Genomic DNA, 15,835 nt, shown 5'->3' with positions numbered 1-15,835 from the left:
GGATGCCAAAGAGCTTAATCTCTCTCTCTGTTTTGTTGTTTTTCTTTTTTCCCCGTCTGTGGGTTGAACTAGGGTTATATGAGGTCAGTATCGGCCTGTTGTTAAAGCTACTACCAGTAGAATTTGAAACTTGATGACTTTGGCCTTTGAGTCCCTTTCTGATAGTGTTTTACATCACTGTCCCAATGATGACCCACCACTTGGTTTGTTCCCATACGAACAAGTAGAGCAATTCAAAGTGAGTCCTCTTTCTGTTTTGATTGAGGCTCTATCTTTGTGTCATAAGTCAGTCACATTTTGCGCCAAATCGGACCAAATACAGCAACACAGCAACACAGAAAATTAACCAATTTACACCGTGATGGTCTCATTTTTCTACAGCCACTGTACTATGCTATCAAAAAACGCATAATTTCAGTTGGGGATGTGTCTGATAATTAATAAAAAGGGTCAAATTTAAAGATATTGAATATTGTCACAAAATATTATCTATCAGCAGCTTCATTTGTAAGGTTCAGTATTGGCCTTCAGAAACCTATATCGGTCAAACCCTCGGTGGAACAGTGAAAGTTCCAGCTTACAGACTTGTTGATACTGCTATACCCTGCAGTATCAACAAGGCTCCCCCACAGTCAGCTGCTGGTGATACAACCAGAATAATCAATGAACTCTGGTACCTCAGTTAGCTTTAAGGAAAATATTTTGTCGAGCTGCTCTGTTGTATCTGAGTCCAAGGAGACGAACAATGTTGACGTTGACTCTTGCCTTTGAAAATGCATGGCTGCACGATGCAGCCTTTTCATCTCAGAGGAAGTGAAGCAAGTGTCTAGTTCTGCTTTTCCTTTGTGTGAGGTCTTCTTGGTTGTGTTGTAGTATCCTGTCTTTGGTCTCCTGAGTATATTTTGATGAGGTGAATAGCTTTTTTACAAAGCAAGTCATCTAGACACTTTCTGTACGTATGTTTGAGCTTCTGTGGACCTGGTAATGTGCATACAATGCACATTTTGCGCATCATGTATATAAACTGTAAGCTTTCTTTGTTACAGAAAGTTGTACTACTGTTATTGTGCACATCCTCAAAATGCTGCAATTCACATTTTTTCATGCTTTTCATTCATAGATTTCTACTTAATATATTCTCCACACGTTGGAATTGTTATATTATCTTTACTACTATACTCTATTCTTCCATGCTGCATCCTGCTACTATTTTGCTGCTGCTGCAACCACCCTATTTCCCCAAGTGGATCAATAAAGTTTCATTTTATCTATTTTTATTTTGTGTTATACTAATATTTCTGAAGTGGCCATACCTGTGAATGATGGGTTGAATATCTTCCAAAAAGCATTTGACAGTATAACCGCTTGTACCTACTGCGAGCAACCGAAGTATTCTTCATGAAACAAAATCACATTGGCAAGGAAACAAAAAAGTGTGGAAATCTGATTGGCTGACTGTCGATGAGTGCAAAACGTTCAGCTGTGGCCAACTTTTCTCGGCAGACAAGCTTGTTGACTGTCCATACATCAGCCGAGTTTTCCTGGTCGCACAACTCTGCAGTGACTTACTTATTGCATTGCTAGCAGTGTGGAGGCACAGTCACTTTCTTCTTCAGGGTATTTTTATTAACTTTCATTCAGCATTGCTCTGCACAGTCATTGCCAGTGTCTTTGTATTTGGTGCATAGCTGCCATACCATAAACCAACCCCGGTACTTCTATTCATACTGGAGGATGGAACATTTTAGCCTCATGAGAGATTTTCATCATTACGCCATGATTGTGGCCATGATTGTGGCCAGGTTTGGCTTATTACGTTTTTGTGTGATATATTGGTCCCCTGCTAATTTGTAAGATCCTGTTTGGAGCTGAAAAGTGCCCAATGTGCAGGAACGAGACACTGAGTTGCATTCTGGGTAACTGCGACCTGTAATGGCTGCTACTGTTGTGAGACAGTGTCTAGGAGCCTCTGCCAGGTGCTTGGCTGTCTTCCTTGCTCAGTCTGTAGAATCGGTAGATGCGGTAACAGTACATATGGAATTTCCAGCAGTGCATTTTTTTATCGTCCTGAATTTCCAAATGCTTTTTTCTTTTTTGTTTTTCAGCTCTTTAGATTTTTCTGTCTGTTCTTTGGCAGTTAGCAGAGCTTTGTCTGTGGCTTCTGTGCCAAAGGTAGAAATTCAACACTAGGCTTTTAGAGGACTGCTTTCAGCACTCTGCTTCTAGGACCAGTTCTTACTTTATTAAAGAATAAGTGAGACGTTTTCAGAGATAATTAGATTGGGACAAAGGCTCTTTTTATCCAGAGGTTATTGTTTTCAGAGTGTACCTATAAGCATGAAAGACTAGACTGCATTTGGTATCCTATACTTCCATAGATCAGCTTATTTATTGTAAGGAGAACTGTTACCTCAGCCTTAAGTGGGACTACAGAGATAGGCTCCCTATAGGTTTATTCTTGGTCCATTAAACACTGGATGCTTATTTAAACCACTCCCACTGTGTTTGGATATGATATCAGGCGTCCCACAGTCACCCAGTGATATCCTGCCTATCCACCCAGAAGAGGAGGTTGTATTTTGGGGGGTTGATATGAGGAGAGAGCCTGGTTGGTTGAGGCCTATTTGGGAGATGGAGGCATCAGTTTGAGTTAAGCCAGGAATCTCTCTCCCACAATGGCTTATCTCTCCAGATAACTATTCCATTGTATTTACTTTAATTCTCCAGAGAGAAGGCCTTGACAAAGATAAGGCGGTTGTTGTTATTGTCTTGCCTCTCCATCAAATCCCACCACCACTGTCAAGTAAGCTATTCTTTCTTTTGTAAGTCTTTTCTCTGCAAAATGGCTTTACCAGCAACTCAATACAAGACCCTCTAAGAAAAGGCATTTTTTTTCCAGATGGAAAATCCATATGGTGTCGCAATGTGTTTGGCACATAGCAGCCACTGTAATGTTCTGTAAGGGCTAGAGGCTTCTCAGAGCTGCTTAAGATAAACCTGGTTCAGCTTGTAGATAGGAGACTATTAACATTTTAATCTTCTCGAAATATTAAAGCTGCACTAGGCAATTTTGCTACACCGGCAGTCCCAAATGGTAGCGAGAGATAACTATTTGAGTTTTGAAGACTTCATTACCTAGAAATCCTGTAAGCTGACATCAGTAAACTAAATGTCTTCCTCTTAGTGTCTGGTGGGGGTGGGGGTGGGGGTGGTGAAGAGTTCAGTGAGTCCAGCTTTCTCTGGACGGAGCGCTCGCTGGCTGCTGTTTAGCCCCAATTTGTGATTTAGGCTAATAAGACGGCTGGACTTTTACATAAAAATGTTGCCTAGTGCTGCTTTAAATGAATCCCTAACAGCTGACCCCAGGCTCATCTTGAAGCTTGCCCCACAGGGCTTGATATAGCTAGGTGTACTTGGACTTTCTTGATCAGCAACTTTGGCTTTCACTTGAATTGTGGGCTCAACACGAGAAGAGAGAAGTATTAATTTGGGCATGCATTTATGCAAGTTTGACCCCAACAAAGTCTTAAGTATAAGTGGAAAACTTGTAGTTCACAGATGCTTGACCTAATGAGTTATGTGTGACTGAGCTTTCATCTCTTGTGGGGAGAAAGATGGCAATATATTAAACATCATCACGAGTTAGTAATATGATATTGACCTAAGGTATGATCAAACTGCATGCATCAAGAAAAAATATGTACTTGAATTTGAAACCTTTGATCTCATTAGTACTGATTTTTCTGATGTAGGCTAAAGGAACACCCAAACTTGTATTACCTTGTGTACAAATTGGTCAGTTCAAGCAATCAAATGCGGTGTGAGTTTTAGTTTATGGGACTCTGCACTGTGTTTACGTGGCGCAAGGCAAGGACTGCCATATCTGTCTTCTTCTGGGTTTATAACTGCGTCAGCTGTGGCCGAGCTGACACGAAGAAAACAGTGACACTAACTGTCATGGCCAGCCTGCGGTCACTAGGCATGCTCACTCTACCTCCCTCAAGTCTGAATGAGAAAGCTGTCAGATGACAGGGACACCAAGGCTAGATTGGCTGTCTGGCCCCCCACGTTGTGCTGCTGGGTTCACTCTCTTGCAAAATCACTACAATTGGAAATGACTGTGGTTCAGATTAATTACAGGAAAAATCCACCCTAAAAACTGTTAAAACAGCTATTGGCAGTGTACCTTGCCCATTATGTTGTTTGGTGGTGTACTTTTCTTATTCCTGTAGATAAATGGCCAAACACAGAAGACATGGCATCATGTTGAGATATGTCCAGTGCAGCTTCAATCATAGCAGAATTTCTTTCTAAAACATTAACAATAAATGTTTGGTGTCAGTCCCTCAGAATCAAAGAGCAAGAGCTGCCATTTTGCAGTGATGTTCAATATACAGGGAGAAATCCATCACAGAAGGGGAAAATATACAAATTTCTCTACTGATAGTAGCCTCAGTAGATCATAATACAATGCAGCCACAAGACAGCGAGGCGACACGCCCCAATGTTCACAAACTAGATTGCTAGCTAGCTATATTTTTATGCCCTACGCCCACCTTTGATTGAAAGCAACAAGTTCATGTCCCTTCTCTGGGGTTTCTTGAAAGGTATTCTGGGAAATGTAGGAAATCACTAACTGAAGTAGAAGAAGCAGGTTGAGGGAAAGTGGGTTCACCAAAAAAGTAAATTACATCACTTCATCACAACCCCTGGAATGCATTGAACCTCACAAAGGTGATATCACTTGTTTGATATCACAAAATGATATCAAACAACGTAAGAGTATGCAATTTTTCCTCCTAAGTGTAATTTCTAGATGACAAGCAATGTATTTATCATTACTTGGTTAGTACAAGTAAAAGTGCATATCACCCAGCTCTCCCTGAGAGCCTTAGCTAAAGAAGACATCTGGATAGAGGGACCGGCTGGAGGGAACAAAGGGCCTTTTCTGCTCCCTGTCACCCAGTCCTGTCCGGCCCTCTGCTGAGACGCAAACCAAAGGGCCTGTTGCACATTCCTCCTTTGTTGGTGCTCTCAGCATGCTGGCGTAACCGGAGCTCAAATCCAATGGCAGCACTGAGTGATAAGGCGGTTATCAAGGTGAATGTCTCCACATGCTGATGCGCAGCACATGGCTAGGCGCAGCCTGGAAGATTAATCACATCCTAATTCTTATTTAGGACTGAAATAACATGACTAAGCAGAAGCAGTATAACGGAAGCCCATTTAATTATTGAATATTTTAGACATGACCTCCTACTGTCTAGCAGGGTTTCTCCATTCTCTATCACTGATTGTTCACTACACATTTTCACACCTAGGAGCTGCCCAGCACAGCCACAGGCTTCCACTGTTAGCCACTGAGCAGCTCCACTGGAGTATAGTGTAGTTGTTGAAGCAGAGGATAATGTTGCTCATTCACTTTCCCTGCCGAGATCATCCCAGCCGGTCTGGGGATTTGAACTGGTGATATATATGCCAATGTGTTGAGTCATCCATCCCGGCAGCAGTGGCATAACTGGAAACAGTAAACAGGAGTGAAGGAAATGAATTGTGAAATAAACTGTCCGTGATTGAAGTCTGAATGTGATCAGAAGTGTATGTTTACATGTAACTGATTATGTAAATGTTTTACTTTTTGAGCTTCAGCTATTTCGTACTACTGTTTGCATTTCTTCCTGAATACCTCTCATGAGCCTGCTGCTCAGACGGTGCAATGCTGACAGGATGATATAATCTTAGATAAAGTGACTAAATTGCTTATCAGATTGACACTGGTTTTGTTGCAGAGAACTGACACTAACATGTCAGTGCATGTGCAGGCATCCCTGTGGGTAATTCTACAGTACAGCTACACAGCCTGTTTACTCACACAAACCCACTGCAATTCTCTGGACTCGCTATCTGGGCCAATATCCAAATAATAAAACAAAGAATATTGCAGAGTTAGTGTTTCTGGCCTCTGTTTGTTTGCAGTTCAGAATAGTTGTAGTAGCCCAGACCGTGTCATTCTAAGCACTATGGAAATGAAATATGCCTTAGAAGAAACACACATGGCCTTTTTCAACCAGTGTCTGTTGTCTTTATGTACAGTAGATGACATAGGACCAGAATTAACCTATTCTGCTGTAGTCTCAGTGTTTGGCAGCAGTGAGGTTCTTGGTCTCTTCTTCTCATATCCTGCCTGCTGTCTCTCTAATATCCTGACCTGGCCCTGGTGGAACTGCACCTTGGATTTGTGGATGCTTTATCAAACGAATCCAGGCCACAACCTCTCCTCTTACTTCACTTCCTCTGCTGACTCAGCTGTCATTATTCTCTTGTGGGGATCCTGTATTGCCATTTTATGGGCATTCTATTTTTCATTCTCGATTTGGAAGTAATCTGATCCCTCTGTTTTGTTTATATCTTTTGGCATACAGTGTTATGGAGCCCCGGAGTGGCCGTGCTGTAGGGAAAATATTGTAGTGTTGAGTTGTACAAATCCTTTACAAAGTCTATAACGTGCAAAAGAGAAAACACCAACTGAATGTAATTTATTTGATATTAGACTGCAGCTGAAATCTAACATTTTTTCAAATCCACAATGCATATTGTCAAATTTTTGTATTGTGAAATTTGGTGTCACAAACTTCTGTTACATCCCTATCAGAATCACTTGTACAACAGGTGCACAAGGAATTTGACCTGGTTACATGAAGAAGAATATCAGGCAAGGCTTCTTATTCTTTTCCAAAACATGAGAGGATATATATATTTTGTTATCTATATGTCTCTCGCAAACTGCAGTGCTCTCCTCTGGAATAACAAGGTTCTCCCAGAAGATTATAGATCAAATATATGCTGTTCAGCTCATCAACTTTCACATAAAAGATTTATGAAAGAGTTCAGAATCCAATACCTTTTTTTGAAGTTCATGGGAGAAGTCAAATTGGATTGGGCCAACTTAGTCTCCGTATGATTAAATGACTTCAGCCATTTCTGTACGCTAGACTGTACAGTCCCGCAGATCAGAATGCTATTGATTTAAACCGTCTCACTCAGCGCCCCGGCAGTCCACAAGCTAGACGGCTAATATTGATGAAGTCATCTCGTGTCACAATTCAGCTGTTGGTACAACCGCCTCCCGTCGCACACATCAATTCTCGGCCTATTATGGAGCTGCCATAGGTGTGAGAGTCCTTTCCATAGGCAGAGAAATTAGTTTGGACAGACTACCCTCCACTACAAAAGAGCCAATTACAGCAACATAATGGCGTCTCCAATTAGATTTGCATGGCCCACTCGGAGGCAGGCGCTGACTATTGTCCTGCAGATTAAACGCAGCCCAAGCTGAAGCCACACTGCTCCGCTCGCCTCACTTACCGCTCTGACTTAGCCGTTTGCTTCCGGCTTCGTCGGCCTTCCCTTTCCCTGCAGCTTCTCCCCTCGCGGCACCAGCCCTTTCCAGCAAGGCAGACGTAATCTTCCTTGCACGCAAACACACACACACTCACTCACACACACAGTCCCTCCTGCTGATAGATGGCTACTAGCACGTGTGGACTCGGCAGCGGGAACCGTTAATGTCACTGGACCATAAATTAACATTACACCTCTGCTCTCGAGAGCTGGCCGCATGCTCTCGCTCATTCGGCGACATTCAGTGTGTTTCTCTCTGCAGATACGAAGAGAAACAGACACACACACAGAGACGCACACTTGGAAAGTCCCAAGATTTAGCTTGCATAAAACAGATGAGCTGTGAGGTGTGCCGGGGATAGATTGCACTATATCAAACTTGAATAACAGGAATGTCAGGGCTAAGGCTGTAACCCACCAGCCTGTCCTGGGGGCTTTCAAACAGGGATGCATCGTTAAGGCCTAGTCTACCGCAATCTTAACCTGTTTCAGCCTATATCCTGTTTTTTCCTCTGGCTTGCTGTCTTGATGAATTGTGCCATTCATAGGAAGTCAGCCTCACTCTATTCTCACCCTTAAGGGCAATTACAGGCAACATGTCCTCTGTAATATCTGTTAAATAGTAAACTGAGTCAGTGATTGGTGTTTACTTTGGCTGTGTTGCAGCTTTATTAACACAGATTTCACAGGGTTCCTCCAATAGGATTTCCTGAGCAAGTCCTGAAGGTTGCCAGGCTGAAGATTTATCCATATGCAGAGAGGGTTTCTTTGTGTTAGCTAGCCAATTTTAGGGCATTTGTGAACTTCTCGCCTGTAGCAGCGTGTTTATTTTAGCCCTGAAGCACTGCTGGATAATGGTATCACTTCACTAATGTAATCACGACACAATCCCTTCTCATGGGCTCAGACCGTGTTCATTGGTTTGGCATCTCCCTTTACTTAAGATAGCTTTGTCCTCCGTAATTGACCATATTGTTGGCTTGATAATACTGTTTGCCTTGCTTGGCTTTGATAATTGTGTTTGCATTGACTCAGTTGAGGTTACGGAATACGTAATAGGGCAGTGGAGAGATAAGATGGACACGACTGATTTAGTATGTCGTTATAGCGCACTGACAAAGTAGGTCTCCAGTGAAGATGCAATCTTACATTGAAGCACTTTCTTATTTCCATGTTTGAGTCTATGAAAAAGTGGCACCAAGGCTTGTGTAAAGGAGTCCAGCGTCTGGGTTCAGATCTCAGAACAGTGATTTCTGAACAGCTTAATATCAAGCCCCCAAGCTATCCACATAACAGCTCTGTTGGAAATGGCTTCAACTCCTGGCAATAACTTCTGATTTATCTTTGTCTCTCCTTTGTTAGCGAGCCATTCCGGTTGATTAGCGGGCAGCGGTGTTGTGGGGTTAATGACTGTGAAGAAATCGTGGTAATGAGTCATAAGTTGCAACGGTGCCCGCAAAAAGTAAAGGTCAGATAATTAGGGAGGGTGCTAATGACGATGAAGCCACGGGAGAGAAAGACATAAACATCCTGAGCAATTGGCTGTCAGCTGATGACCGCTGGTGTTTCCCAGCTGGATACCATCCGACCTGACATAGTGCTTTCCTCTACAGTCTCCTCACTCTCAACTGAACTAGGCCTGAAATAAACCTTGGGGAAGTAAATTACTGAATTTTCTGTAAGGCTTTAAGTTTTTCCTGGTGAATGAAAGGAATATGAGTAAAGGCATTGCAGACACGAAGCCTCCTAGTTACGACAAGTGTAGGAAATTCTCCTACTCCTGCTCGAACCTTGTAGAATACTACCGCAGTACGTGTTTGCTATGGGAAGGAATACTACACATGAATTCCTGTTAAAGCTGTGGCACATGCGATGCTCTGGTTTCAGATGTAAAGGCTGACCCCTCACCCTCGCTTCGCTCAAGACTTCCATTGATGACAAGGCTGCAGCTTGTTTTGATTGGCAGTGTGCCCACTCTAAGCTGCAGAGGAACGCAGGATAGAACCATGGAAAAGCAAAGAGTTACTCAAGCAGTTGCTGTGATCATATTCAGGTTCGGGTATCGCTTTCCACAGGTCTCAGGCCTGTCCTGTCTGATTCTGTGTAAGGCCTTTCCCTGGGGATTGGGCTTGTGGCCACATTCCAGAGCCGTCCTCTCAAATTGGGCTTTCTTGGGGCTACCGTCGTTCGTAAATGAAACCTCTGGCTTTCTGATACTCCCTTCATTGGGAGGCAACAACACAGACCCTGCCTTCTTGACCACGGTTGAGTTGCTGCCAATGGGGGCCTAAGCAGCTGTCCCACTGTTTACACATACAGCCTCCTGTGATTTGGGGAACATTAGGTTTGTAAAGCTTCAACAGGTTTGGAGTAAACACTCACTCACTCAGTGAAGCAAGTTACTCGTCAGTTTTGGAGTGTGGAGTGGGGTGCTTAGACCCTTATAATCTGTACTTTGCATCAGCAGAATGTAGGTTAAATGGCATTTCTGTTGGCTCACATATATGGTACACATCCACACTGAAGCCAGGCTATGTTCAGTATGTTAGCAGCTGTTCAGAGAAGGTTTAAAGAAGCAGTATAGCTCAGCAGACTATGATCTAAGTGCATAGTAGGTGCTTGCAACATCATGGGTTTAAGTCTAGCTGATTTCTCATGTCACTCTCCTGTCAAAGCAGAAGTGTGTGCATGTGTAATAACACCAGTCCTCCCTCTCTTCTGTCTCCGCAGATGCAGCAGCTGTTCTATGAGAACTACGAGCCGAACAAGAAGGGCTACATTCGAGATCTCCACAACAGCAAGATCCACCGTGCCATCACCCTCCACCCCAACAAGAACCCTCCCTACCAGTACCGCCTGCACAGCTACATGCTCAGCCGCAAGATCGCCGACCTGCGCCACCGCACCATCCAGCTCCACCGGGAGATCGTCCAGATGGGGCGCTACGGGGCGGCCGAGCCCAGCCGAGAGGACCTCCAGCTCGGCATGCCGCCCTCCTTCATGCGCTTCCACCCGCGGCAGAGGGAGGAGGTGCTGGAGTGGGAGTTCCTGACGGGGAAGTACCTGTTCTCCTCGTCTGATGGCCAGCCCCCCCGCCGTGGCATGGACTCCTCCCAGAGGCAAGCCCTGGATGACATCATCTTGCAAGTGATGGAGATGATCAACGCCAACGCCAAGACGCGGGGACGGGTTATTGATTTCAAAGAAATCCAGTATGGCTATCGAAGGGTCAATCCTTTGTACGGGGCAGAGTATGTACTGGATCTGCTGCTGCTGTACAAGAAGCACAAAGGAAAGACCATGACAGTTCCCGTGAGGAGGCATGCCTACCTGCAGCAGACCTTCAGCCAGATCCAGTTTAGAGAGGAGGAGGAGATGGATGCCAGCGCCCTGGCCAGCCGCATCAACAAAGAGTCCGATTCCCTCTCCTTCCTCTCCAACTCCCTCAAGATGCTGGTGCCCTTCAAGCTGGCCACCTCCGGCCAGGACCAGAGGGAGCCCAAAGAGAAGAAAGTCAACATCCTGGTGCCTCTGTCGGGACGCTACGACATCTTCGTGCGCTTCATGGCCAACTTTGAACGCGTTTGTCTGATCCCCAACCAGAACGTCAAGCTGCTGATCCTGCTCTTCAGCACGGACAACAACACCGAGCGGGTCAAGCAGGTGGAGCTGATGAGGGAGTATCACATGAAATACCCCCGGGCCGAGATGGAGATCAAGCCCGTGGCCGGCTCCTTCTCCAGGGCTCTGGCTCTGGAGGTGGGCTCCGCTCACTTCTCCAACGACTCGCTGCTCTTCTACTGCGACGTGGACCTGCTCTTCACCGCCGAGTTCCTCAAGCGATGTCGGGGCAATACGGCGCTGGGAGAGCAGACCTACTTCCCCATCATCTTCAGCCAGTACGACCCAAAGGTGGTGTACGCCGGGAAGGTCCCCAGCGACAACCACTACGTCTTCACCTCCAAGACGGGCCTGTGGAGGCACTACGGCTTCGGCATCGTCTGCGTCTACAAGGGAGACTTGATCCGAGCGGGGGGCTTTGACACCTCCATACAAGGGTGGGGATTGGAGGACGTGGACCTCTTTAATAAATTTGTCCAGTCAGGGATTAAGTTGTTCAGAAGCACGGACACGGGGATAGTGCACGTCCACCACCCGGTCATATGTGACCCCAACCTGGAGGCGAAGCAATACAAGATGTGCCTCGGCTCCAAAGCCTCGTCGCACGGTTCGACGCAGCAGCTGGCCGAACTGTGGCTGGAGAAGAACGACCACGGCTTCAGGAGGCTGGCCAGCAATAACGGCTCAGTTAGGACAGCGTGAGAAAAGCCGGGCCAAAGAACCGGAACGAACCGAACCTGCCCGGCCCGGCCTGGCCTCGCTCTTTCCGCTTAGTGGTGTTTTTCACTACCTAATTTATTTTTTACTGAAATCAAAGACTTCACATGGATATATTTTGAAAAATATGTGTCTTTTTTAAGAAAATGTACAAAAACACCAAGATGAACCGTGAACTGAAACAGACTTGACTCTAGTGTAGAAGTACATTTTTTGATTAATAATAAGAAGAATATTGACCAATATTCTTCCAGATGAGCCTGATTACAATAGGGGCCTGGAGGCTCCTGAAGTCTGTTACCAGTACAGTAATAAAGACCAATATGTGTTATCTGTCAAGACAATGGGGAATGGGGGAACTAGGGGTTATTAATGTGTACCTCAGTGAAGTACACCTACATGGTCCTTAAGTATTACATTTGTGTTGTGTGCGCAAAACGGACTTGTGTTGACGTATTCTATGACCAGCAGTGCTCTAAACATAACTAAACTCTTGATTGTGAATGTTTACAAGAGAGTGATTATCAACAACATTTCATGAATGAAAAAGTTGACTTAAATCACAACTATCTTAATTATGACCGAGGGCCATTTTATTTGATTTCTTTGATTTGCAATGTCTTTTGTTTGTTCGTTTGCTTTTATGGTTTTGGTAATACAAAATAACACTGTTATTGTTTCTCCTGGATTTTGTATTTTCATTTATGATTAATTTCTGTGAACCCAACTGCTGGATTTAGTATCTGCAATTCATCTTCCGCTGTCTAATTTATTGAATTTGCAGGCTCCATTTTCTGCTCTCTGACTGTTCGAATATGTATATTGGAAAGATTGTATAACCATCTCAGTTGTGGGATAGTGTTTTTTTTCCATGTTCTTTTTCTTAAACTCATTATCACCAAAGAGTTTTGCACAGTCTGCTTTAGGTATCAGTGTGTGTGCGTGTGTGTATGTGTGCGTGCGTGTGTGTGCGTGTTGTTTTCTAGGTGGTGCAGGCACAAACATGAAAGTGGTTGTAGAATGGAGAGAGTGAACACACAAGCCCTATCCTAAACCTTTCTGATGGTATTCGTGGGAATAATAAATATGATGTTGAGGCAGGTTTCGTTTTAGCGGGCTGACATGGGAGCAGCGCTCTGGTGGGCCGGGTCAAGTCACGTGCATCGCTGTCTCTTTTTATCGTTTTGTTTATATTAAAATAAAAACTGTTGCGGCTGGTCCCAGTCAAAAGAGCTGTGGTCCCGGCGCTGGCCTCATTGAACTGTGATGTGAAAACACCATTGTCCAGTCCTGATTTACAGGTTTGAGGGAATGATATTCCTCATCGAGTTTTAATGGGTTATAATTATAGAATGGCAGGGCTGAATTATTTCCATGCATTCTCTGGTCCTTGCCTGTGTACTGGTTCCTATGGGCAGGGCCGTTGTAGCACTCCATTGGGTAAATGCTCCTCTTCAATAGTTCAGCCCCTAACAGGTGAATGGCTAATTTGTAAGACAAATGTAACCGGATGAATGACTCTGCTCTCATCATAGTGTTTTTATTTTCTTGGGCTTTTTTGTAATTTCTGTTCTTTCAACCCTGTCCAACTGGGAAAGGTTTTATATTTAAAAAGAAATAAAATGGGGAAAATCTTTATCAAAATTGTGATGCTTTTGTGGTATTTTATCTTCCCCTGTTACGTGCTCAGACGTATCTCCTGCCAGGACGAGAGGCGGAAGGAAAAAAAGTTTCACCTCTTCCATCGTAGCAGGAGGAGAGGCTGCCCGCTCAAAGAGATGACTGACACGCACGCTTTAATCCAGAGGAGCAGATGAAGCTAGACGTTTCCTTTTATCAGTATCAGATGCATTGGCGCTGGGAGTCTTCCTGAGTCAAAGGAGTGGTGATACTGAAAACTCGCTGTTAAAACTGGATTTATGAACTCAGTTTCCAGTGTTCAGTTCAGCTCTTATCAGCTTTCCTCCTGTCTAATGTTTTCAGGCTGTCAATGGTGTAGAAACATATTAATTGGGGTATTCTGTATTCCTAAACAAAGTAAGATCTGCATGCATTTTATGTCATTTCATTGCTATTTTTTCTATTTTGCTATAGCTGTGAATTAATATTTATTAGCAATGTTGTCTGTCAGTGATGCCATTCATATATTGTTGTTTGGTGTTCTTATGTATAGGCATAGAGTGGAACTTGACCCACTTTCTAGCCAATTTGGGCCAGATGGGTGATTATTAGGAGGTAGTTACCTGTTAGTACACTGATGAAAGCCAAGGACTGAAATGTTTTCTGTGTGTCAGTCGGTCATCTCTTGGTGTGAACCCTCTCTCCTGCCACTGGCTGAGAGTCACTAAAAGACAAAGAAAGAGAAGCAGTCAGAAAACGTAATCCCGCTCGTGTCAGGTCTGCTTTGGTTGGGGAAAGTGTTATCGGAGCAGCCTGCCTGGTCTTCCCTCTGGTCGTACCGCCGCAGCTTTGACTGTCAGGAAGCTCCTACTGGGCCAGTAAAATAGGGCCTCCGATGCAAATGCCGGGATAAGTCAATATTGTGCTTTTGTGTCTGCTCTGGGGCCGTAAAGACAAGCAGAGCAGCGGGGGAGGGAGAGAGCGCAGCAGCGTCTGAACCCTAAAGACCACAGTCCAACCGATACGGGCTTCTAAAGGACATTACTGATATTTAGTGCTGATATTCAATACCTTTTTAAATTTGACCACTTTCCTACAAAAAAATTACAATGATTCAGTGTTTCCTCCAGAATATTATCCATGTCAGGTTGGAAAAGCCTCTGAAGCAGAATTTAGACCATGGGACATTAATACTCTCCGTTGAAACCCAAGCCTGGATAATGACAATAATCCTGTTAAACAGAAAAATAAATAATAAAACACATTCATGCATACTTATGTGGAATCCAATCAAAATGTCTCATTAAAATCAGTTTAGGTTATGGTCTTCCCATAAACAGCCAGTGTAGAATTTATCAATTCTACAATAAATATGTAATCAATCAAACTGCATCATATCCATCACACATTGACTGGACCAGATCAGATTTTTTAATTATAGGCCAATATCGGCAAACCAGTATATCAGTCTAACCCTGCTAAATACACAGTCACAGTCACTCTGTGGGGATGTGTCGTCTTGTCTGCATCACACACACACACACACACACACATTGAAGTGCCTCGCCATAGACATGCCTTGGCTTTTTATGTAAAGGAACACACATGGAGACGACAGGGCCCCTGTGACATTTCACCTCCCCTGAGATGCAAGCTGTCTCCTGAAGGAAAAAGCCAGCTTGAGACTTTCACTACTGGCCCAGATTTACTGGCAGTGAGCAGGGGAAGCCACCTAAACTCCTACATTTTTATTAGAGGAGTACAGCTTACCACCTTTTCAGGCTGGCAGAAATCATATGACATCAATTCAGAGTATTACTATATCATAGTAAGTAGCATCAAAGTGATGTAAGTTACATGAGAATAGGGTCTTCTAAGGGGGGATAAGCATAAATTAATGTTTTTCTATAAATGCAACTGACTGGAGGTCATAGTATACCCTCCTTTTTATTCACCAGTTCATCTCTACACATGAACTTCAATGCAAACTGTAGCCAGGCTGTTGAGTGTTTTCAATATAGAAATCTGTAACCTACAAAAGACAAATCGTGACCTGATACCCCAGATAATTTGGGGACTTCCGCTCACAAGAAAGACACCAACTAGACTTTGAAAGAATTGTATATTGGTCACTGGAGGCAGCACCCATTAAGGGGATACACCACCACCAAACACACACACACACACCCAAACACATCAATGTCTAACCTGTTTGTGCAGTGCTGGGCTAAATGAACTTTCAGCCCTTTAGAACATCCAGCATGCATGTGTTCAGTATTGTTGGAAAGACGAAACTTTTATTTTTCCAGTTGAACTTTGTTATGTTTTGCTGAACGACCGCAGCGGACACTGTAACTCCTCAAAGTAACCTTGTCCCTTGTTGCTTAGCCTATTCTTACTTAAACCAAATGTTATTTCAGGATTTACTGTGACCACAGTGAGGAATGTGACAGACAAAGAACCGTAGTCCCTCAAT

The 15,835-nt window shown here is 44.0% G+C and overlaps 1 protein-coding gene across 1 annotated transcript in view; it reads left to right on the top strand.

The window, feature by feature from the left end:
* Positions 1–13,361, top strand: part of chsy1 (chondroitin sulfate synthase 1) — a 54,145-nt gene extending 40,784 nt beyond the window's left edge. Inside the window, exon 3 of the mRNA XM_071532306.1 lies at positions 10,132–13,361. Within this exon, the coding sequence (XP_071388407.1) occupies positions 10,132–11,724 (1,593 nt within the window). The 3' untranslated portion in view covers positions 11,725–13,361. The remainder of the gene's footprint in view (positions 1–10,131) is intronic.
* The last annotated feature ends 2,474 nt before the right edge of the window (positions 13,362–15,835 follow it).

The sequence above is a fragment of the Centroberyx affinis genome, unplaced genomic scaffold, assembly GCF_046629955.1.
Source record: "Centroberyx affinis isolate AG114_WGS23_722 - 3 ecotype Tasmania unplaced genomic scaffold, CSIRO-AGI_Caff_v1 ptg000010l_1, whole genome shotgun sequence".
Lineage (NCBI taxonomy): Eukaryota > Metazoa > Chordata > Actinopteri > Beryciformes > Berycidae > Centroberyx > Centroberyx affinis.
Note: the sequence above shows the minus strand (reverse complement) of the source record. Positions and strands in the feature narration are given on the sequence as shown.